General features: G+C 42.1%; 1 protein-coding gene across 1 annotated transcript in view; it reads right to left on the reverse strand.

The window, feature by feature from the left end:
• acsl5 (acyl-CoA synthetase long chain family member 5) overlaps positions 1 to 14,702 on the reverse strand; it is a 33,727-nt gene extending 19,025 nt beyond the window's left edge. Inside the window, exons 1-6 of the mRNA XM_036946598.1 lie at positions 14,524 to 14,702; positions 8,545 to 8,708; positions 8,227 to 8,335; positions 7,984 to 8,048; positions 2,191 to 2,292; positions 1,414 to 1,513 (exon numbers count right to left, since the gene is read on the reverse strand). Coding sequence (XP_036802493.1) covers positions 1,414 to 1,513; positions 2,191 to 2,292; positions 7,984 to 8,048; positions 8,227 to 8,335; positions 8,545 to 8,700 — 532 coding nt within the window. The 5' untranslated portion in view covers positions 8,701 to 8,708; positions 14,524 to 14,702. The remainder of the gene's footprint in view (positions 1 to 1,413; positions 1,514 to 2,190; positions 2,293 to 7,983; positions 8,049 to 8,226; positions 8,336 to 8,544; positions 8,709 to 14,523) is intronic.
• Between the last annotated feature and the right edge of the window lie 10,235 nt (positions 14,703 to 24,937).

Here is a 24,937-nt window from a genome sequence, read left to right on the forward strand (position 1 = left end):
AATTTACCTCTACCTACATGTGCATATTACCTCAATTACAGTGACTAACCTGTGCCCCCGCAGATTGACTCTGTACCGGTACCCCCTGTATATAGCTTCGCTACTGTTATTTTATTGTTGCTCCTTAATTATTTGTTATTTTCTATTTTTTTTATTATTATTATTTTATTTTTTACTTCATTTTATTTCAGTAAATACTTTAACACTTTTTTTTCTTAGAACTGCATTGTTGGTTAAAGGCTTGTAAGTAAGTGTAACATGTGTGCTGAGAGTCAGGAAGCAAGTTCAGGGAGTGAGTGTTTTAATAAATAAACGTAACATAATACCAAACACGAGCAATGCACAGACATGACACTGGAACAGAAACAATAATGCCTGGGGGAGGAACCAAAGGGAGTGACATATATAGGGAAGGTAATCAGGGAGGTGATGGAGTTCAGGTGAGTCTGATGACGCGCAGGTGCGTGTAACGATGGTGACAGGTGTGCTCGATAATGAGCAGCCTGGTGACCTAAAGGCCGGAGAGGGAGCATACATGACAGTAAGCATTTAACTGTAAGGTCTACATCTGTCTTATTCGGCGCATGTGACAAATACAATTTGATTTGATATTTAATGTCTGCTTTTTATTTCATTTTTACCCATCTACCAATAGGTGTCGTTCTTTGTGAGGATTTGGGAAAACCTCCCTGGTCTTTGTGGTTGAATCTGTGTTAGAAATTCAGTGCTCGACTGAGGGACCTTGCAGATAATTGTATGTGTGGGGCATAACGAGGAGGTAGTCATTCACAAATCTTTGTGGTTGAATCTGTGTTAGAAATTCAGTGCTCGACTGAGGGACCCTGCAGATAATTGTATGTGTGGGGCATAAAGAGGAGGTAGTCATTCACAAATCATGTTAAACACTATTATTGCCCACAGAGGGAGTCCATGAAACTTATGTGTCTTGTGTAGCATATTTTTACTTATTTAGACTTGCCACAATGAAGGGGTTGAATACTTATTGAATCAAGACATTTCAGCTTTTTTATTTTTTCTTAATTTGTACACATGCCTGCATGTATGTATTCATACTGGGTTGCAACAGGTCCATGGATCTTGATTTTGCCAAATGTGGCACAACCCTTTTGCCACATTCTTTATAGCATTACATTTGTTTATAAATGATTTCTAAAGCATTTATGTGAGAGTTATAAAGGGTTTATGAAGGCATGCACTATACTAGCAGTGGCATAGAGGGGAGGAGGTGGAGTTAACAAGTGAGAGAGGAAAAATAAGAAGAAGATTAGTCAAGGTAAAATATAGTGGACTTGGGAACAAGCCTTGTGGAACCCCTAGGGAATGACAGGCCTAAACCTGTCCTCATTAACACTGTTAATGAAGTGCAGTACATGGTGGAGAAGGCCCAATTACCTTTCTTAATAATGAACTCCAGTGCCTCATGTCCCAGGGTGTCGTACAGGGGCACCGCCACCATGGAATAGGTGTAGCAGGCCAGCTCACTGATAATCCACTGGACCAAAGAACAAGCAGGGAGCAATAATAAGCCGTAAAGGATCAATGTTCAATGGATCAACACTCATGTGCACAGCTCATGTCTTGCCCATTTCTTTTTTTGTTGTTTAATTTTTTTTTTTACCCCGTTTTCTCCCCAATTTCGTGGTATCCAATTGTTTTAGTAGCTACTATCTTGTCTCATCGCTACAACTCACGTACGGGCTCGGGAAGGTTGAAAGTCATGCGTCCTCCGATACACAACCCAACCTGCTTCTTAACACAGCGCCATCCAACCCGGAAGCCAGCCGGCCTGTGTCGGAGGAAAACACCGTGCACCTGGCAATGTTGGTTAGCGCGCACTGCGCCCGGCCCACCACAGGAGTCGCTGGTGCGGGATGAGACAAGGATATCCCTACCAGCCAACCCCTCCCTAACCCAGACAATGCTAGGCCAATTGTGCGTTGCCCCACAGACCTCCCGGTCGCGGCCGGTTACGACAGAGGCTGGGCGCGAACCCAGAGTCTCTGGTGGCACAGCTGGCACTGCAGTACAGCGCCCTTAACAACTGCACCACCAGGGAGGCCTTGTCTTGCCTATTTCAGATTTTTCAAACAGTTCAATAACTGCAACTTCTGTATGCATCAATATGACAGTGATAGATGAAATATACTCAACCTACAAAAAATGTCTCACCTCTGGTCTGTTCTGAGCAAAGATACCAATGAAGGTATCAGGGGTCGGCTTCAGGCCCCTGTGGATCAGCCCCGACCCAAGGTGCTCAGCCCGATTGGACACCTGCGGTGGAAGGCATTACATTAAAGGTCAAAGTCAAGGATGTTACGGTGTCTTTACACACAGAGCTTGATCAAATGCACGAAGAATGCACTACGCATCCGTCTGTCCATCAAAAGTTCTAATTACGGACAAGTCACTGTCATGACTACCTCTGATAAAGCAATAACAACAATCAAACAACCCAGATAAGCGCTACAAATGAACGTATGAATTATTAACATTAACATATGTAGCCTAAAAAACAAGGTTAATGAAAACGATAACTTGCTAGAAACAGAATGCATTCATATACTGGCCCTCTCTGAAATTCAGTTAGATCATTATTTTGATGATACAGTGGTAGCAATATATGGTTATAACATCAACAGTTGAGACAGGGATGCCAATGGGGGAGGTGTTGCTGTTTATATTCAGTCATATTCCTGGAAAGCTGAGAGGATTTCATGTCAAATGCTGTTGAAGTAATATGGCTACAGATTGGTTCACCTAAAGCCTATACTTGTGGGAAGTTGCTATAGACCACCAAGTGCTAACAGTCAGTATTTGGATAATATGTGTGAAATGCTTGAAAATGTATGTGATATCAACAGAGACGTGTACTTTCTGGGTGACAAATATTGACTGGCTTTCATCAAGCTGTCTACTCAAGACAGCTTCAAACTATAACCAGTGCCTCCAACCTGGTTCAGGTTATTCATCAATCTACCAGGGTATTTACAAACAGCACAGTAATGAAATCATCCACATATATTAATCACATCTTTACTGATGCTGCTGCAAAAATGTGTTCTACAGCAGTATCCACATCCTTTGGATGTAGTGATCATAATATTGTAGCCATATCTAGGCTACAATAAAAATGAAATAGAAAACATTTCCAAAGGCTGGGCCTAATATAGTGTACAGTGGGGCAAAAAAGTATTTAGTCAGCCACCAATTGTGCAAGTTCTCCCACTTAAAAAGATGAGAGAGGCCTGTAATTTTCATCATAGGTACACTTCAACTATGACAGACAAAATGAGAAAAAAATCAAGAAAATCACATTGTAGGATTTTTAATGAATTTATTTGCAAATTATGGTGGAAAGTAAGTATTTGGTCAATAACAAATGTTTCTCTCAATACTGTGTTATATACCCTTTGTTAGCAATGACAGAGGTCAAATGTTTTCTGTAAGTCTTCACGAGGTTTTCACACACTGTTGCTGGTATTTTGGCCCATTCCTCCATGCAGATCTCCTCTAGAGCAGTGATGTTTTGGGGCTGTTGCTGGGCAACACAGACTTTCAACTCCCTCCAAAGATTTTCTATGGGGTTGAGATCTGGAGACTGGCTAGGCCACTCCAGGACCTTGAAATGCTTCTTATGAAGCCACTCCTTCGTTGCCCGGGCAGTGTGTTTGGGATCATTGTCATGCTGAAGGAGGTTTTCACTCAAAATCTCACGATGCATGGCCCCATTCATTCTTTCCTTTACACAGATCAGTCGTCCTGGTCCCTTTGCAGAAAAACAGCCCCAAAGCATGATGTTTCCACCCCCATGCTTCACAGTAGGTATGGAGTTCGTTGGATGCAACTCAGCATTCTTTGTCCTCCAAACACGACAAGTTGAGTTTTTACCAAAAAGTTATATTTTGGTTTCATCTGACCATATGACATTCTCCCAATCTTCTTCTGGATCATCCAAATGCTCTCTAGCAAACTTCAGATGGGCCTGGACATGTACTGGCTTAAGCAGGGGGACACGTCTGGCACTGCAGGATTTGAGTCCCTGGCGGCGTAGTGTGTTACTGATGGTAGGCTTTGTTACTTTGATCCCAGCTCTCTGCAGGTCATTAACTAGGTCCCCCTGTGTGGTTCTGGGATTTTTTCTCACCGTTCTTGTGATCATTTTGACCCCACGGGGTGAGATCTTGCGTGGAGCCCCAGATCGAGGGAGATTATCAGTGGTCTTGTATGTCTTCCATTTCCTAATAATTGCTCCCACAGTTGATTTCTTCAAACCAAGCTGCTTACCTATTGCAGATTCAGTCTTCCCAGCCTGGTGCAGGTCTACAATTTTGTTTCTGGTGTCCTTTGACAGCTCTTTGGTCTTGGCCATAGTGTAGTTTGGAGTGTGACTGTTTGAGGTTGTGGACAGGTGTCTTTTATACTGATAACAAGTTCAAACAGGTGCCATTAATACAGGTAACGAGTGGAGGACAGAGGAGCCTCTTAAAGAAGGTCTGTGAGAGCCAGAATTCTTGCTTGTTTGTAGGTGACCAAATACTTTTTTCCCCCACTGTATAAGAGATCATACAAGAGGTTTTGTACTGATTCCTTTGTTGAAGATGCTGCACTTAACACATTTATGAAATTGCTTATTCCAGTTACTAATAAGCGTGTACCCATTAAGAAAATTACTGTAAAAACTGTTAAATCCCGGGTGGATCGATGAGGAATTTAAAAAAATGTGTAGTTGAGAGGGACGAGGCAAAATGAATGGCAAATCAGTCTGGCTGCACAGCTGATCGTTGAATATGCTGTAAATTGAAAAATCATGTGACTAAACTAAGCAAAAAGAAGAAACAAAGATAGATTATATAAAGAATGATTGTAAAAACGTTTTGTAGCACCTTAAATTACATTTTGGCCAAGAAAGGCAACTTCAGCTCCATCCTTTATTGAATCAGATGGTTCATTCATCACAAAACCCAATGACATTGGCAACTACTTTAATGATTTTTTCATTGACAAGATTTGCAAATTTATGCATGACTTGCCAATAACAAACTCTGAACCTATACATCCATTCATAATTGACCGAATTATGAAAGACAAGCACTGTAGTTTTGAATTCTGTAAAGTGAGTGTGGAAGAGGTGAAGAAATTATATTGTTGTCTATCAACAATGACAAGCCACCTGGGTCTCACAACTTGGATGGAAAAGTACTGAGAATGATAGTGGACTATATTGCCACTCTTATCTCTTCAATCTAAGCCTACAGGAAAGTGTGTGCCCTCAGGCCTGGAAGGAAACAAAAGTAATTCCGCTACCCAAGAATAGCAAAGCACCCTTTACAGCTGACCAATCAGCCAGCTACCAACCTTTACTAAACATTTGGAAAAAATTGTGTTTGACCAGATATAATGCTATTTTACAGTAAACTAATTCACAATGGACTTTCGCAATGCTTATAAGGAAGGGCACTCAACATGTACGGCACTTACACAAATAACTGATGATTGGCTGAAAGAAATTGATAAGAAGAAGCTTGTGGGAGCTGTGTTAGCATTTGACATTATCGATCATAATCTGCTGCTGTAAAAACATATTATTATGGCTTTATATCCCCTGCTGTATCGTGGATCAAGAATGACCCATCTAACAGAAAAGTTAGTGTTCTTTAATGGAAGCTTTTCCAACATAATCAAGGTAGAGTATGGCATTCCCCAAGGAAGTTTTCTAGGCCCCTCACTTTTTTCAATCTTTACTAATGACCGGCCACTGGCACTGAGTAAAGGCTGTGTATATATGTATGCTGATAGCACAACATTATACACATCAGCTACCACAGCAAGTGAAATCACTGCAATCCTTAACAAAGTTTTTAGAAAAGATGCAAGTAACAAGCTACTACTAAATATTTAAAACATTTAAAGTTTTGTATTTTGGACAGACAATTCACTAAACTCTAACCCTCATCTAAATCTTGTAATGAATAATGTGGAAATTGAGCAAGTTGAGGAGACTAAATGGCTTGGTGTCACCCTGAATTGTAAACTGTCATTTTCAAAACATATTGATGCATTGTTAGCTAAGATGGGGAGAGGTCTGTCCACATAAAGCGCTGCTCTGCTTTCTTGACATTGCTATCATCAAAACATGTCCTACAGGCCCTAGTTTTGTCGCACTTGGACTACTGCTCAGTCATATTGTCAAGTGCCACAAAGAGAGACCTAGGCAAACTACAGTTGGCCCAGAACAGAGCAGCAAGACTGCCCCTTAAATGTATGCAGAGAGCTAATATCAATGCCATGGATATCAAAATGCTCAAAGTAGAGGAAAGATTGACTGTATCACTAGTCTTTTTTGTCTCTTTTACGCTGCTGCTACTGTCTGTTATTATCTATGCATTGTCACTTTAATAACTCTACCTACAAGTACATATTACCTCAATTACCTTGACTAACTGGTGCCCCCACACATTGACTCTGTACCAGTAACCTCTGTACATTGCCTCGCTATTGCTATTTTACTGCTGCTGTTTAATTATTTGTTACTTTTATTTCTTACTTTTTTTGGGGTATTTTTCTTAAAATTGTGTTAAGGGCTTATAAATAAGCATTTCAATGTAAGGTCTACACCTCGGTGCATGTGACAAATAACATTTGATTTGATTTTGATTTGATTTGTGAGAGGTATTGACATGTTGAAAGCACCTGTCTGTTCAAATGACTAGCACACAGCTCAGACACCCATGCATACCCCACAAGACATGACACAAAGGGTTTCTTCACTGTCCCCAAGTCCAGAACAGACTCTGGGAAACGCACAGTACAACACAGAACCATGACTACATATAACTCTATTCCACATCAAGTAACTCATGCATGCAGTAAAATCAGGTTTAAAAAAACATACATCTACACTTCATGGAACAAAGCAGACTGAAGAGACACACACAGGTTCACACGCATACGCAAACACGCTAGCACACGCTCTCTACAAAGTTTGGGGTCACCAGTTGAGGACTTGTGAGGCATCTGTTTCTCAAACTAGACACTCTAATGTACTTGTCCTCTTGCTCAGTTGTGTGCTGGTGGGCCTCCCACTCCTCTTTCTATTCTGGTTAGAGACAGTATGCACTGTTCTGTGAAGGGAGTAGTACACAGCGTTGTACCAGATCTTTAGTTTCTTGGCAATTTCTCACATGGAATAGCCTTAATTTCTCAGAACAAGAATAGACTGACGAGTTTTAGAAGAAAGTGCTTTATTTCTAGCCATTTTGAGCCTGTAATAGAACCCACAAATGCTGATGCTCCAGATACTCAACTAGTCTAAAGGCCAGTTTAATTGCTGCTTTAATCAGCACAATAGTGCTGTGCTAACATAATTGCAAAAAGGTTTTCTAATGATCAACTAGCCTTTTAAAATCATAAACTTTGATTAGCTTACACAACGTGCTATTGGAACACAGGAGTGATGGTTGCTGATAATGGGCCTCTGTACACCTATGTAGATATTCCATAACAAATCTGCTGTTTCCAGCTACAATAGTCATTTACAACATTAACAATGTCTACACTGTATTTCTGATCAATATGTTGTTATTTTAATGGACCAAAAAAAAGGCTTTTCTTTCAAAAACAAGGAAGTTTAAGTGACCCCAAACTTTTGAAAGGTAGTGTACATTGTAATATTGTTGTATGGTGGTATTATAAATGTTGTATTGTAGATATGTAGTGGTGTAATAATGTTATATGATGTAAGGTTTTTTGTGTGATGTAAGTGCCTTAATGTGTTAGGATAGGACCTAACACATTGGGATACCAAATAAATACACATACAAACACAAATTAATGTAAAAGCATGAACCACTTAGAAAAGCCATTTTCAATATTTTTTCCAAAATGTTGTATACAAAATATTTTCTGAATTCAGACCCAGAGAAACGCTGGCCTATGTAAGTAATATCAGTGATAGTGTCATACCTGTTTGTATTTCAGCCACTGGTACGGTTGCCCTGGTTTCCTGTAGCCTAGACAGGGTCCATTACCTGTAAAGGAGACATGGATTTGATCTCCTCATTATGATAACCACACAATCTCACTGACCTTGCTACGCTCAGTCAGACATGAATACTACTATGTATTCTAATGTTGATTCCAAAAACCTCTCTCTTATTCTTAGTGCAGACACAAGATATATGTGACAGAAGGAGATATGGTGGTGACCTGAGACTTGTAGTCCCCTCTGGAAAACTTCGTACAGTGTTCTGGCGTCGTCATGAAAATACGACATCAGGTTGTCATCTTCCTGCAGGGCACTTTTCCTCGCTCCATCCTGGACATGAGGGAGAGCAATGACATATAAGGGAAGACACATTGAAAAGCAATGAGGAAAATTGCAATTGGAATCTGTTTTCTGATTTGACTGAATTTAAATGGAATTGACCCTCAACCATGTGATCCAATCCTCTCAGATACAGGAGTGCCTAGGGTGTAGGTAGAGGCTAGGGGTCAATTTGGAATTGAGCCGGAGAGTGTCCTTACCTTGACTCCTACGGTCTGGCAGTTGAGGTCTGCAGGCATAGTGAGGGGTTTAGGCCTGGTGTTGAGGTAGACCAGGGCAGCCCCCATCAAGGCAAACAGGGAGACGATGGCCGAGGTGGGCAGAGGGCTAAACAGGAAGTTGAGGAGGAAGTCCATGTTCAAATCTGACGAGAGAAAGGAAGTGCTGTTACCAATACACAATATTAACACTATAACTTGTATACACTTATATTGGCGGTAGTTAGCCTAGCGGTTAAGAGCGTCGGGCCACTAACTGAAATATTGTGGTTTCGAATCGAATCAATGTGTCCAAATAAATGGGGATACTGTCACGTTCACTGTCTTCAAACTCCCCGTCATAGATGAGCCAAGGCGCAGCGTGCATGTAATTCCACATCTTTAATGAAGTGAAACCTTCACAAAAAAACAGGTAAACAGAAACCGAACTTGACGCAACCGTGATGCACACAAACAGAAAATAAATAGTTACCCACAACATAGGTGGGAAAAAGGCTGCCTAAGTATGATTCCCAATCAGAGACAACGATAGACAGCTGCCTCTGATTGGGAACCACACTCGGCCAAACACAAATAAATAGAAAACATAGAATGCCCGCCCAAATCACACCCTGACCTAACCAAATAGAGAAATAAAACGGCTCTCTAAGGGCAGGGCGTGACAGTACCCCCCCCCCCCCCCCCCCCCAAAGGTGCGGACTCAGGCCTGACTCTATAGGGGAGGGTGGGCATCTATCCTCGGTGGCGGCTCTGGTTCGGGACGTAGCCCCCGCTCCGCACGCTGTTCCCTCCGCTTCCGTGGAACCGGACCGTGGATCATCGCCGGAGGCTCCGGACTGGGGACCGTCGCCGGAGGCACCGGACTAGGGACCGTCGCCGGAGGCTCCGGACTGGGAACCGTTGCCGGAGGCTCCGTGCCCTGGATTATCACTGGAGGCTCCGTGCCCTGGATTATCACTGGAGGCTTCGTGCCATGGATCACTACTACAGGCTCCGGGCCATGGATCATCACTGGAGGCTTCGTGCCATGGATCATCACTGGAGGTTCCGGGCCATGGATCATCACTGGAGGCTCCGAGCCATGGATCATCACTGGAGGCTTCATACGTGGAGCCGGAACAGGTCTCACCGGACTGAGGAGACGTACTGGAAGCCTGGTGCGTGGAGCTGCCACAGGGCTTACCAGGCTGGGGAGACATACTGGAGACCTGGTACATGGATCCGGAACAGATCTCACCGGACTGGGGAGATGCACTGGAAGCCTGGTGCGTGGAGCAGGCACCGGATACACTGGGACGTGGAGGCGCACTGGAGGTCTCAAGCGTAGAGCTGACACAACCCATCCTGGCTGGATGCCCACTTCCGCCCGGAAAATGCGGGGCGCTGGCACAGAGTACACCGGCCTGTGAATGCTCACTGGAGACACCGTGCGCATCACTGCATAATACGGTGCCTGACCAGTCACACGGGGCTGCCTCTCGTGCTTGCTTCGTTGAGCTTACTCCTCGTATCGTCGCCGTTACGCTTTCGCTGTCTCTATCTCCTCCTTCGGACGACGATACTCCCCGGCCCTTGTCCAGAGTCCTGCTCCCTCCAGGATTTCCTCCCAGGTCCAGTCCTCCTTACCACGCTGCTTGGTCCGTTGGTGGTGGGATCTTCTGTAATGTTCGTCGTTAAGGGCAGACCAAGGCGCAGCGTGATTTGAGTTCATCATATTTTATTGAAATGTGAACCAGCAAAAAAAAAAAAACAATACAACAAACGAAAAGCTTCGTCTTGCAAAAATACATGCAACCAAACAAAGACAAGATCCTACAACTGAAGGTGGGAAAAGGGGCTGCCTAAGTATGATTCCCAATCAGAGACAACGATAGACAGCTGCCTCTGATTGGGAATCATACTAGGCCAACAAGGAAAAAGAAAACATAGATATACAAAACTAGAGTACCCACCCTAGTCACACCCTGACCTAACGAAAATATAGAGAATAAACAAGGATTTCTAAGGTCAGATTGTGACAGATACTTAATAAATACACATACAAACACATACAAAAAGCGAAGGCACTTAACCCTAATAGCTAAATGACTCAAATGTACACATTGTATTGTCTAGCTGAGATATGTAGTGATTTCATTGGAATATGACACATTTATTTTGTGCAGGGTATATGTACATGTATTACATCATGTATGATGTTCAGTACCAGTCAAAAGTTTGGACACACCTACTCATTCAAGAGTTTCTTTATTTTGACTATTTTCTACATTGTGGAATAATAGTGAAGACATCAAAACTATGAAATAACACATATGGACTCACGTAGTAACCAAAAAAGTGTTAAACATATCAAAATACATTTTATATTTGAGATTATTCAAAGTAGCCACCCTTTGCCTTAATGATAGTTTTGCACACTCATGCCATTCTGTCAACCAGCTTCACCTGGAATGATTAGTTCCCACATATGCTGAGCACTTGTTGGCTGCTTTTCCTTCACTCTGCAGTCCAACTCATCCCAAACCATCTCAATTGGGTTGAGGTCGGGTGATTGTGGAGTCCAGGTCATCTGATGCAGAACTCCATCACTCTCCTTCTTGGTCAAATAGCCCTTACACAGCCTGGAGATGTGTTAGGTCATTGTCCTGTTGAAAAACAAATGATAATCCCACTAAACTCAAACCAGATTGGATGGCATATCTCTGCAGAATGCTGTGGTAGCCATGCTGGTTAAGTATGCCTTGAATTCTAAATAAATCACAGACAGTGCCACCAGCAAAGCACCATCATAGCTCCTCCTCCATGCTTCATGGTGGGAACCACACATGCGGAGATCATCCGTTCACCTACTCTGTGTCTCACAAAGACATCAAAAATATCAAATTTGGACTCATCTGACCAAAGGACAGATTTCCACCAGTCTAATGTCCATTGCCCATGCTTCTTGGCCCAAGCAAGTCTCTTATTATTATTGGTGTCCTTTAGTAGTGGTTTCTTTGCAGCAATTCAACCATGAAGGCCTGATTCACACAGTCTCCTCTGAACAGTTGATGTTGAGTTGTGTCTGTTACTTGAACTCTGTGAAGCACTTATTTTGGATGCAATTTCTGAGGCTGGTAACTCTAATAAACATATCTTCTGCAGCAGAGGTAACTGGGTCTTCCTTTCCTGTGGTGGTCCTCATGAGAGCCAGTTTCATCATAGTGCTTGATGGTTTTTCCGATTGCACTTGAAGAAACGTAAAAAGTTCTTGAAATTTCAGCATTGACTGACCTTCATGTCTTAAAGTAATAATGGACTGTTGTTTCTTTTTGATTATTTGAGCTGTTCTTGACATAATATGGACTTGAACCAAATAGGGCTATCTTCTGTATACCACCCTTACCTTGTCACAACACAACTGATTGGCTCAAACGCCTTAAAAACCTCTTATGGATAGGGGAGACGCTAGAGTCTCAACTGGCCAATTGCCAGGGGAAATGCAGATCGCCAGATTCAAATAAAATGCTATAAAATTCAAACTTTCATTAAATCACACATGTAAGATACTCAATTAAAGCTACACTCGTTGTGAATACAGCCATCATGTCAGATTTTAAAAATGCTTTTCGGTGAAAGCATAAGAAGCTATTATCTGATAGCCTGCACCCATCTGCACCAGCAGTAAACAAAGGAGCTAGCGTAGCAGGCGCTACACAAAACGCTGAAATAAAATATAAAATATGCATTACCTTTGACGAGCTTCTTTTGTTGGCACTCCAATATGTCCCATAAACATCACAATTGGTCCTTTTGTACGATTAATTCCGTCCATATAAAAAATGTCCATTTATAAAGCGCGTTTGATCCAGAAAAAAACAGCTTACAAAAACACAACGTCACTACAAAATATTTCAAAAGTTGCCTATAAACTTTGCCAAAATGTTTAAAACTACTTTTGTAATACAACGTTCTGTATTTTTAAACGTTAATAATCGATCAAATTGTAGATGGGGCAATCTGTATTCAATACATGAACGAAAAGAAACCAGCTCTGCTTTTCACATCTTGCGCAACTCACAAAAGTGTCCCCAGTTCCGAGTTGGCCTACTTCTTCATAGAACAAAGGAATAACCTCAACCATATTCCAAAGACTGGCGACATCGTGTGGAAGCGATAGGAACTGAAAATTGGTTCCTATTAAATATCCAATGGCAAAGACAATATAGTGAACAGGGGAGGGGGGGGGAATCTGAACAGTTAGTCCTCGGGGTTTTGCCTGCTACATATGTTCTGTTATACTCACAGACATGATTCAAACAGTTTTAGAAACTTCAGAGTGTTTTCTATCCAAATCTATGAATAATATGCATATCTTATATTATTGGCATGAGTAGCAGAAAGTTGAAATTGGGCACGCTATTTATCCAAAAGTGAAAATTCTGCCCCCTAGCTTTAAGAGGTTTTAAATAAAGAAGGACATAAATTAAACAAGGCACACCTGTTAATTGAAATGCATTCCAGGTGACTACCTCATGAAGCTGGTTGAGAGAATGACAAGAGTGGACAAAGCTGTCATCAAGGCAAAGGGTGGCTACTATGAAGAATCTCAAATATAAAATGTATTTTGATTTGTTTAAAACTTTTCTGGTTACTACAGGATTCCATATGTGTTATTTCATAGTTTTGATGTCTTCACTATTATTCTACAATGTAGAAAATAGTACAAATAAAGAAAAACCCATGAATGTGTCCACACTTTTGACTGGATCTGCATGTGTATGTGTTACCATTAAATGGGGTCAAAGTCAGTGTATATTACTGTAGTGTTATCTGCAATGACTTTTGCCCCATATACATTTACTGTTAGAGTAATTCTCAATGTAGTGGTCTACTCGGTACATTGTAGAATGCTGTTTACCTAGGTTTACCCATTTCCGCCATCTCCTTCAATTCAATGCTTGCCTCTAACAATTCTCAATGTCAATATTTGTCTTTGACCTAGTGTGTGGGTGTGTTTGTGTGCACGCTTGTGTGTGTATTCAACACTGACTGTATTTCAGTAAGAGGAGAAACGAAGAATTTATCGATTTATGCTAACAGATTGGCCCTCTGAAACGCCTGCATAGGGAACAGTGAAAGACATTGATAAGACTTTATGGTCATCTACAGTCCAAAGTCAGAACTTCAAAGGCACTTGGGAGGTCGGACCCACTGGACGCATAAAGATTTTGATTTTGATAAGATTTTGATACTGTTGATAATACCATTGACCATATCTCCAGGAGTATACTCCCCCTCTTGAGATCAAATGTAGAGGGTGTACCACAGGGATCGATTTTTGGACCTTCAAATTTATATTCATGATCTGCCAAACGCATCTAAAATGCTTTCTCAGATTCTGTTACCTGATGATACGTGGATTTTCTATGTTTTCACATAGCATGCCATTTTTGTTTGACTCTATTTCCATCTATTCTCTCTCTCTATTTGGTCCTTTTACACATACTACGATTGCATAATGCATCACTTGATATCACAGTTTTTCTTAATCTGACCAATGGTCAAAATGGTGCATTGTGGTTAATACTATCCATCTGACATGCCTTTTATGCAAATAAAGGGGCAAATACAAAGACTCGGTTAGCCCATCAACATCACTAGCCAATAAAGTACACCCAGTTTTTAACAGTTTTAACTGTGCAAAACCATAGTCAGAACTACATATATGTATACTCAAACAGTCTAAAACCATTTAGCTAGGCTAACTCTGCTAACATGTTTTCTTTAAACTTAGTTGAAGCATGTTGCAGTTGAATTCATCATACTGACAGTGTCAATACTTAGTCGAACATCTTTAGATCACCTGAGAGGGGTTATGCAAATAAAATGTTAACGACATGCTTGTTTGACCAATGTCAACAGTCTAACCCCTACACCTAACAAGCACACAAAACATGACATGAAGCACTGCCACCCTACCTGTCTTTCTCCCAGGTATCTTTCTCTGCCGTCCTTTACAATTTCACCGTCTGCTCTTTGGGGGCTCCACTCACTGATGACAGGTGTGTGTTTATGTGTGTGTCTGGGACCAAGCCTCGTCCACTGGTCTGCTTGCTGACACTCGGGCGAGTGAGGAAGTCATAACCTAAGCTCCAATAAAACTGAGCTGAAAGCAAGTGACCTTTGAACCTTGGCCACTATCTTTCAAACTGATAACTGAAAATGAGCAAAGACATCTACGTAAGGCGCTACAGAGGGTAGTGCGTACGGCCCAATACATCACAGGAGCCAAGCTTCCTACTATCCAGGACCTATATACTAGGCGATGTCAGAGGAAGGCTCAAAAAATTGTCAAAGACTCCAGTCACCCAAGTCAAAGACTGTTCTCTCTACCACCGCACAGAAAGCGGTACCGGAGTGCCAAGTCTAGGTCCCAAAGGCTCCTTAACAGCTTCAAACCCCAAACCATAAGACTGTTGAACAATTAATCAAATGACCACCTGGGCTATTTGCATTGACACCACCTCCTTTGTTTTTACACTGCTGCTACTCGCTATTTATTATCTATGCATAGTCACTTTACTCTTACCTACATGTACAAATTACTTTGACTAACCTGTACCCCCGCACATTGACTCGGTACTGGTACCCCCTGAACATAGCCTCATTATTGTTATTGATTTTTTTTTAAACTTTAGTTAATATTTTCTCAACCTTATTTTCTTAAAACTGCATTGTTGGTTAAGGGCTTGTTAGTAAGCATTTCACTGTAAGGTCTAATACCTGTTGTATTCGGCGCATGTGACAAATAAAAATGGATTTGATTTGATTTGAATTGGTCATTGGGTGAAAGGTTGTCATCTAGGTGCAGCTTCTAGCCAAGATCTTATCATCTGGCTCCTCTCCTTCTCATTCAATTTTTGGTACCATTGCTAATACATGTTATACAATATGTCGACATAATGTATAAAATATGCTTTCCAATAACAGATAATTTACTGGATTGGTCACTAGGTTAAAGGTTGCACAGGCTTCTAGCCATGTTTTCATATTCTCCTCCTCACCTAACCTTTCCATACCAATATCTCAAATAACCCCAAAATCCATACCTTACTTAATACTCTGTATAGGCAACACGTGTCCTTATCGACTGGGGAAGCAAGATAATGTACATGTGTTATTGACTTGAAAAATACTTGATAATCTGTTGCGATTGAGCTTATCTTGACACGGTACTGCACTGCCTATGTGTGTTGCATTTTTGACCTCAAAGGTCAAACTACTGTAAAAATGTAATTCCATGATAAACTAACAACAATCATGTGATTTAGTATGACAATCTTTTGTATTTGGGCAAATTCTGGGGGTTTACCACATGGTGTAAGCATTCAATACACACACCCAGGCTACCCCTTTTGATTTAATTATTTATGCTAGCCAGACAGCAATGATGCTATCAATGCATAGCTAGCTATGCTAGGTGGATCAGGGTTTCTCCAGAAGGACACTAGAATGACTGAGGTTGTGGTAGCATTGTTTTGTAATGCTAGCTTATCAGAAGATACAAGACAACATGTTCACATATACAATGCCATCAAAAATTATTCACACCCCTTGACTTTTTCCACATTTTGTTGTGTTACAAAGTGGGATTAAAATGTATTTAATTGTAATTTTTGGTCAACGATCTACACAGCTGCCAAAGGGGTAAATCTCTAATAGCTTTGCACACCTGGATTGTACAATTTTGGCCATTATTCTTTAAAAAATGGCTTCAAGCTCTGGCAAGTTGGTTGTTGATCATAGCTAAAAAGCTATTTTCAAGTCTTGGCATCCATTTTCAAGCCGATTTAAGTCAGAACTTTAACCAGGCCACTCAGGAACATTCAATGTCGCCTTGGTAAGCAACTCTAGTGTAGATTTACCCTTGTGTTTTAGGTTATTGTCCTGCTGAAAGATGAATTTGTATCCCAGTGTATGTTGGAAAGAAGACTGAACCAGGTTTTCCTCTAGGATTTTGCCTGTTCTTAGCTGTTTTCTGTTTATTTTTACCCCAAAAACTCCCTAGTCCTTGAAGATGACAAGCATACTCATAACATGATACAGCCACCACCATGATTGAAAATATGAATATGAGTGGTACTCAGTGATGTGTTGCGTTGGATTTGCCCAGAACATAACGTTTTGTATTCAGGACAAGAAGTTCATTTCTTTGCCACATTTTTTACAGTATTACTTAATAAGTGCCTAGTTGCAAACAGGATGCATGTTTTTGAATATTTTTATTCTGGACATAACTACAATGTTGTTGATCCATCCTCAGTTCTCTCATATCACAACCACTAAACCCTGTAACTGTTTTAAAATCACAATTGTGCTCATGGTGAAATCCCTAAGCAGTTTCCTTCTTCTTCGGTTACTGTGTTAGGAAGGACGGCTGTATCTTTGTAGTGACTGGGTGTACTGATACACCATCCAAAGCCTAATTAAGAACTTAACCATGCTCAAAGGGATTTTTTTTTTTTTTTTTTACACATCTACCAATCAGTGCCCTTCTTTGCGAGGCGTTGAAAAACCTCCCTGGTCTTTGTAGTTGAATCTATTTTAGAAATGCATTACTCAATTGAGGGTCCTTACAGATAATTGTATGTGTAGGGTAGAGAGATGGGGTTGTCAGTCAAAAATCATGTTTAACACTTGTTATGTGATTTGTTAAGGACTTTCTTACTCCTGAACTTATTTAGGCTTGCCATAACAAAGGGGTTGAATACTTATTGACTCAAGACATTTCAGCTTTTAATTTTTTATTAATTTCAAACATTTTATACAAACAAAATTCCATTTGGACATTATGAGTTATTGTGTATAAATCAGTGACTCTAAATCTCAATTAATACATTTTAAATCCAGGCTGTGACACAACACAAAGTAAAGCGGTATGAATACTTTCTGAAGGCACTGTATAAGCTACTTGCCAGCATCAACACTAGGAAATTCTCGATTCTAGTGTTAGCTAAACAGGATAGTGTTCATGGTGGGGCTAACGATGGGGAATCTGTGGGGATTAAGGCACACCAACTTCAATCAGCATCACCTGTATTCTGTTCTATTCACCTTTAGTCGTTAGCACATGGTTAACACATTGTTAGTGCGACACAGCATGACCCTGGAAACACAATAGTTGTCACCCTAGTCATCAGCACAGAAAGTGCCACCATGATAATTGATTCCTAGGTCAATTAAAAGGCGGAGGCTGCACTACCTGATTGAGCTGTCCCATCCCACGCCTCTTCCCTATAGCTAAAAATCCTTCAGATTCAGAGTGTTTAATGGTCACATGTACAGGGTTGCAGTTGTGATTTCAGGGTACAGTGGAAGTCTTTGGCGCCAAGCTCCAACATGCAGGATCAAATCAAATCAAATCAAATCAAATTTTATTTGTCACATACACATGGTTAGCAGATGTTAATGCGAGTGTAGCGAAATGCTTGTGCTTCTAGTTCCGACAATGCAGTAATAACAAGTAATCTAACTAACAATTCCAAAACTACTGTCTTGTACACAGTGTAAGGGGATAAAGAATATGTACATAAGGATATATGAATGAGTGATGGTACAGAGCAGCATAGGCAAGATACAGTAGATGGTATCGGGTACAGTATGTACAAATGAGATGAGTATGTAAACAAAGTGGCATAGTATAGTATAAAGTGGCTAGTGATACATGTATTACATAAGGATACCGTCGATGATATAGAGTACAGTATATACGTATGCATATGAGATGAATAATGTAGGGTAAGTAACATTTATATAAGGTAGCATTGTTTAAAGTGGCTAGTGATATATTTACATCATTTCCCATCAATTCCCATTATTAAAGTGGCTGGAGTTGAGTCAGTGTCAGTGTGTTGGCAGCAGCCACTCAGTGTTAGTGGTGGCTGTTTAACAGTCTGATGGCCTTGAGATAGAAGCTGTTTTTCAGTCTCTCGGTCCCAGCTTTGATGCACCTGTACTGACCTCGCCTTCTGGATGATAGCGGGGTGAACAGGCAGTGGCTCGGGTGGTTGATGTCCTTGATGATCTTTATGGCCTTCCTGTGACATCGGGTGGTGTAGGTGTCCTGGAGGGCAGGTAGTTTGCCCCCGGTGATGCGTTGTGCAGACCTCACTACCCTCTGGAGAGCCTTACGGTTGAGGGCGGTGCAGTTGCCATACCAGGCGGTGATACAGCCCGCCAGGATGCTCTCGATTGTGCATCTGTAGAAGTTTGTGAGTGCTTTTGGTGACAAGCCGAATTTCTTCAGCCTCCTGAGGTTGAAGAGGCGCTGCTGCGCCTTCTTCACGATGCTGTCTGTGTGAGTGGACCAATTCAGTTTGTCTGTGATGTGTATGCCGAGGAACTTAAAACTTGCTACCCTCTCCACTACTGTTCCATCGATGTGGATAGGGGGGTGTTCCCTCTGCTGTTTCCTGAAGTCCACAATCATCTCCTTAGTTTTGTTGACGTTGAGTGTGAGGTTGTTTTCCTGACACCACACTCCGAGGGCAATCACCTCCTCCCTGTAGGCCGTCTCATCGTTGTTGGTAATCAAGCCTACCACTGTTGTGTCGTCCGCAAACTTGATGATTGAGTTGGAGGCGTGCGTGGCCACGCAGTCGTGGGTGAACAGGGAGTACAGGAGAGGGCTCAGAACGCAACCTTGTGGGGCCCCAGTGTTGAGGATCAGCGGGGAGGAGATGTTGTTGCCTACCCTCACCACCTGGGGGCGGCCCGTCAGGAAGTCCAGTACCCAGTTGCACAGGGCGGGGTCGAGACCCAGGGTCTCGAGCTTGATGACGAGCTTGGAGGGTACTATGGTGTTGAATGCCGAGCTGTAGTCGATGAACAGCATTCTCACATAGGTATTCCTCTTGTCCAGATGGGTTAGGGCAGTGTGCAGTGTGGTTGAGATTGCATCGTCTGTGGACCTATTTGGGCGGTAAGCAAATTGGAGTGGGTCTAGGGTGTCAGGTAGGGTGGAGGTGATATGGTCCTTGACTAGTCTCTCAAAGCACTTCATGATGACGGATGTGAGTGCTACGGGGCGGTAGTCATTTAGCTCAGTTACCTTAGCTTTCTTGGGAACAGGAACAATGGTGGCCCTCTTGAAGCATGTGGGAACAGCAGACTGGTATAGGGATTGATTGAATATGTCCGTAAACACACCGGCCAGCTGGTCTGCGCATGCTCTGAGGGCGCGGCTGGGGATGCCATCTGGGCCTGCAGCCTTGCGAGGGTTAACACGTTTAAATGTCTTACTCACCTCGGCTGCAGTGAAGGAGAGACCGCATGTTTTCGTTGCAGGCCGTGTCAGTGGCACTGTATTGTCCTCAAAGCGGGCAAAAAAGTTATTTAGTCTGCCTGGGAGCAAGACATCCTGGTCCGTGACTGGGCTGGGTTTCTTCCTGTAGTCCGTGATTGACTGTAGACCCTGCCACATGCCTCTTGTGTCTGAGCCGTTGAATTGAGATTCTACTTTGTCTCTGTACTGGCGCTTAGCTTGTTTGATAGCCTTGCGGAGGGAATAGCTGCACTGTTTGTATTCGGTCATGTTACCAGACACCTTGCCCTGATTAAAAGCAGTGGTTCGCGCTTTCAGTTTCACACGAATGCTGCCATCAATCCACGGTTTCTGGTTAGGGAATGTTTTAATCATTGCTATGGGAACGACATCTTCAACGCACGTTCTAATGAACTCGCACACCGAATCAGCGTATTCGTCAATGTTGTTATCTGACGCAATACGAAACATCTCCCAGTCCACGTGATGGAAGCAGTCTTGGAGTGTGGAGTCAGCTTGGTCGGACCAGCTTTGGACAGACCTCAGCGTGGGAGCCTCTTGTTTTAGTTTCTGTCTGTAGGCAGGGATCAACAAAATGGAGTCGTGGTCAGCTTTTCCGAAAGGGGGGCGGGGCAGGGCCTTATATGCGTCGCGGAAGTTAGAGTAACAATGGTCCAAGGTCTTTCCTCCCCTGGTTGCGCAATCGATATGCTGATAAAATTTGGGGAGTCTTGTTTTCAGATTAGCCTTGTTAAAATCCCCAGCTACAATGAATGCAGCCTCCGGATAAATTGTTTCCAGTTTGCAGAGAGTTAAATAAAGTTCGTTCAGAGCCATCGATGTGTCTGCTTGGGGGGGGATATATACGGCTGTGATTATAATCGAAGAGAATTCTCTTGGTAGATAATGCGGTCTACATTTGATTGTGAGTAATTCTAAATCAGGTGAACAGAAGGATTTGAGTTCCTGTATGTTTCTTTCATCGCACCATGTCACGTTAGTCATAAGGCATACGCCCCCGCCCCTCTTTTTACCAGAAAGATGTTTTTTCCTGTCTGCGCGATGTGTGGAGAAACCTGTTGGCTGCACCGCTTCGGATAGCGTCTCTCCAGTAAGCCACGTTTCCGTGAAGCAAAGAACGTTACAGTCTCTGATGTCCCTCTGGAATGCTACCCTTGCTCGGATTTCATCAACCTTGTTGTCAAGAGACTGGACATTGGCAAGAAGAATGCTAGGGAGTGGTGCGCGCTGTGCCCGTCTCCGGAGTCTGACCAGAAGACCGCCTCGTTTCCCTCTCTTTCGGAGTCGTTTTTTTGGGTCGCTGCATAGGATCCACTCCGTTGTCCTGTTTGTAAGGCAGAACACAGGATCCGCGTCGCGAAAAACATATTCTTGGTCGTACTGATGGTGAGTTGATGCTGATCTTATATTCAGTAGTTCTTCTCGACTGTATGTAATGAAACCTAAGATGACCTGGGGTACTAATGTAAGAAATAACACGTAAAAAAACAAAAAACTGCATAGTTTCCTAGGAACGCGAAGCGAGGCGGCCATCTCTGTCTATTTTTAAGTGAAATAAAATAATGAAAATAGAAAAACAACAACAATATAAATAGTATATATAAATATATACACTGAATATACACTGAACAAAAATATAAGTCTTAATTTTCATATGCACAGAAAGCTTATTTCTCTCAAATTTAGTGCATAAATGTGTTAACATCCCTGTTAGTGAGCCAAGATAATCCATCCACCTGACAGGTGTGATTAAACAGCAGGATCATTACACTCGTGCACCTTTTGCTGGGGACAATAAAAGGCCACTCCAAAATGTGCAGTTCTGTCACACAACACAATGCCAGAGATGTCTCAAGTTTTGAGGGAGGGTGCAATTAGCATGCTGACTGAAGGTATGTCCACCAGAGCTGTTGCCAGAGAATGAGAATGCTATTTTCTCTACCATAAGCTGCCTCCATGTTGTTGAAGATAATATGGCAGTAGGTCCAACTGGCCTCACAAACGCAGGCCACAGTGTTGCGTGGGCGAGCGGTTTGATGATGTCAACGTTGTGAACAGAGTGCCCCATGGTGGGGTTATGGTATATGCAGGCATAAGCTATGGACAACGAACACAAATGCATTTTATTGATATCAATTTGAATTCACAGAGATACCATGACGAGATCTTGAGGCTCATTGCCGTGCCATTCATTCGCCGCCATCACCTCATGTTTCAGCATGATGATGCACATATCTCAAGGATCTGCCCACAATTTTTTGAATCTGAAAATGTCCCAGTTCTTCCATGGCCTGCATACTCACCAGACATGCCACCCATTGAGCACGTTTGGGATGCTCTGGATTGACATGTACAACAGCGTGCTCCAGTTCCCGCCAATATCCAGTAACTTCGCACAGCCATTGAAGAGGAGTGGGACAACATTAAACTGGCCACAATCAACAGCTTGATGAACTCTATGTGAAGGAGATGTGTCGCACTGCATGAGGCAAATGGTGATTACACCAGATACTGACTGGTTTTCTGATACACACCTCTACTTTTTTTTTTTTTTTTACATATCTGTGTGACCAACAGATGCACATCTGTATTCGAGGTCATGTGAAATCCAGAGATTAGGGCCTAATTAATTTTTTTCTATTGACTGATTTCCTTATATGAACTGTAACTCAGTAAAATCTTTAAAATTATTGCATGTTGTGTTCATATGTTTGTTCAGTATACATCATAACTGTACAGTGATAAATAATTGTCCGTTGGGGTGGAGGCTGAGTAAAGACTGTTTAGGGCAGGGCAAAGGCTGGCCCGAGGCCGTATGTGGCCTGTGACCTGATTCAATATGGCCCACGGAATCATGCTCAGATCACATAAAGAATTTGTGATAGTAAAGTTTAGAAAAACGTAAATGTTATTCAAATTAAAAGCCCAATGAATACTCGCCTTTGTGTAATGATTTAACTCCCACCACTTGTGGGACATTTATTTTGAAGGCACGTATAAATAACAACTGCACGAGGACGGACAGTGACTGACAGGCTGACACACACGTCACAGTTACGAAAAGTATCTAGCTCGAAATTGCACAAAAATGTGTTTTTCAAAGATTTCAAAGAAAAGGAAAGTAGACAATGAGTGTAGGGTGTTCCAGCAAGAGTGGACATCAAAATATTTAGTTATTGAAATATCAGGGAAAGCTGTGTGCTTAGTGTGCAAAGAGAGCATTGCTGTCTTGAAAGACTACAACTTATCTTGACACTTCCAGATGAAGCATGCAGAGAAATATATGAATATGCCTTCTGAGCAGAGGGCAAGTGCATCGAAAGAGTTGCTTTCTCAGTTGCAAAAGCAGCAAGGACTTTTCACAAAACTGTATTCAGCAAATTACGGAATTGCGAGAGCTAGCTATGTACTGTCCCACAAAATTGCTAAACATGGCAAGCCATTCGCTGAGGGCGAATTCATAAAATAATGTTTAATTGACTATGCAGCAATACTTTGCCCCGACAAGAAAGAGCTGTTTGAAAATGTTTCCCTGTCAAGACGAACATCGCAGAGAATATGGAACAACAGTTGAAAGAGAAGGTAAATGATTTCCCCTGTTTCCCCTTGGCCCTGGATGAGATTAGTGATGCACGAGACATGGCGCAGTTGTTGATATTCTTACGAGATACAGTGCCTTGCGAAAGTATTCAGCCCCCTTGAACTTTGCGACCTTTTGCCACATTTCAGGCTTCAAACATAAAGATATAAAACTGTATTTTTTTGTGAAGAATCAACAACAAGTGGGACACAATCATGAAGTGGAACGACATTTATTGGATATTTCAAACATTTTTAACAAATCAAAAACTGAAAAATTGGGCGTGCAAAATTATTCAGCCCCTTTACTTTCAGTGCAGCAAACTCTCTCCAGAAGTTCAGTGAGGATCTCTGAATGATCCAATGTTGACCTAAATGACTAATGATGATAAATACAATCCACCTGTGTGTAATCAAGTCTCCGTATAAATGCACCTGCACTGTGATAGCCTCAGAGGTCCGTTAAAAGCGCAGAGAGCATCATGAAGAACAAGGAACACACCAGGCAGGTCCGAGATACTGTTGTGAAGAAGTTTAAAGCCGGATTTGGATACAAAAATATTTCCCAAGCTTTAAACATCCCAAGGAGCACTGTGCAAGCGATAATATTGAAATGGAAGGAGTATCAGACCACTGCAAATCTACCAAGACCTGTCCGTCCCTCTAAACTTTCAGCTCATACAAGGAGAAGACTGATCAGAGATGCAGCCAAGAGGCCCATGGTCACTCTGGATGAACTGCAGAGATCTACAGCTGAGGTGGGAGAGTCTGTCCATAGGGCAACAATCAGTCGTATATTGCACAAATCTGGCCTTTATGGAAGAGTGGCAAGAAGAAAGCCATTTCTTAAAGATATCCATAAAAAGTGTCGTTTAAAGTTTGCTACAAGCCACCTGGGAGACACACCAAACATGTGGAAGAAGGTGCTCTGGTCAGATGAAACCAAAATTGAACTTTTTGGCAACAATGCAAAACGTTATGTTTGGCGTAAAAGCAACACAGCTCATCACCCTGAACACACCATCCCCACTGTCAAACATGGTGGTGGCAGCATCATGGTTTGGGCCTGCTTTTCTTCAGCAGGGACAGGGAAGATGGTTAAAATTGATGGGAAGATGGATGGAGCCAAATACAGGACCATTCTGGAAGAAAACCTGATGGAGTCTGCAAAAGACCTGAGACTGGGACGGAGATTTGTCTTCCAACAAGACAATGATCCAAAACATAAAGCAAAATCTACAATGGAATGGTTCAAAAACAAATATATCCTGGTGTTAGAATGGCCAAGTCAAAGTCCAGACCTGAATCCAATCGAGAATCTGTGGAAAGACCTGAAAACTGCTGTTCACAAATGCTCTCCATCCAACCTCACTGAGCTCGAGCTGTTTTGCAAGGAGGAATGGGAAAAAATTTCAGTCTCTCGATGTGCAAAACTGATAGAGACATACCCCAAGCGACTTACAGCTGTAA

This window comes from Oncorhynchus mykiss, chromosome 16, assembly GCF_013265735.2.
Source record: "Oncorhynchus mykiss isolate Arlee chromosome 16, USDA_OmykA_1.1, whole genome shotgun sequence".
NCBI classification, from domain to species: domain Eukaryota; kingdom Metazoa; phylum Chordata; class Actinopteri; order Salmoniformes; family Salmonidae; genus Oncorhynchus; species Oncorhynchus mykiss.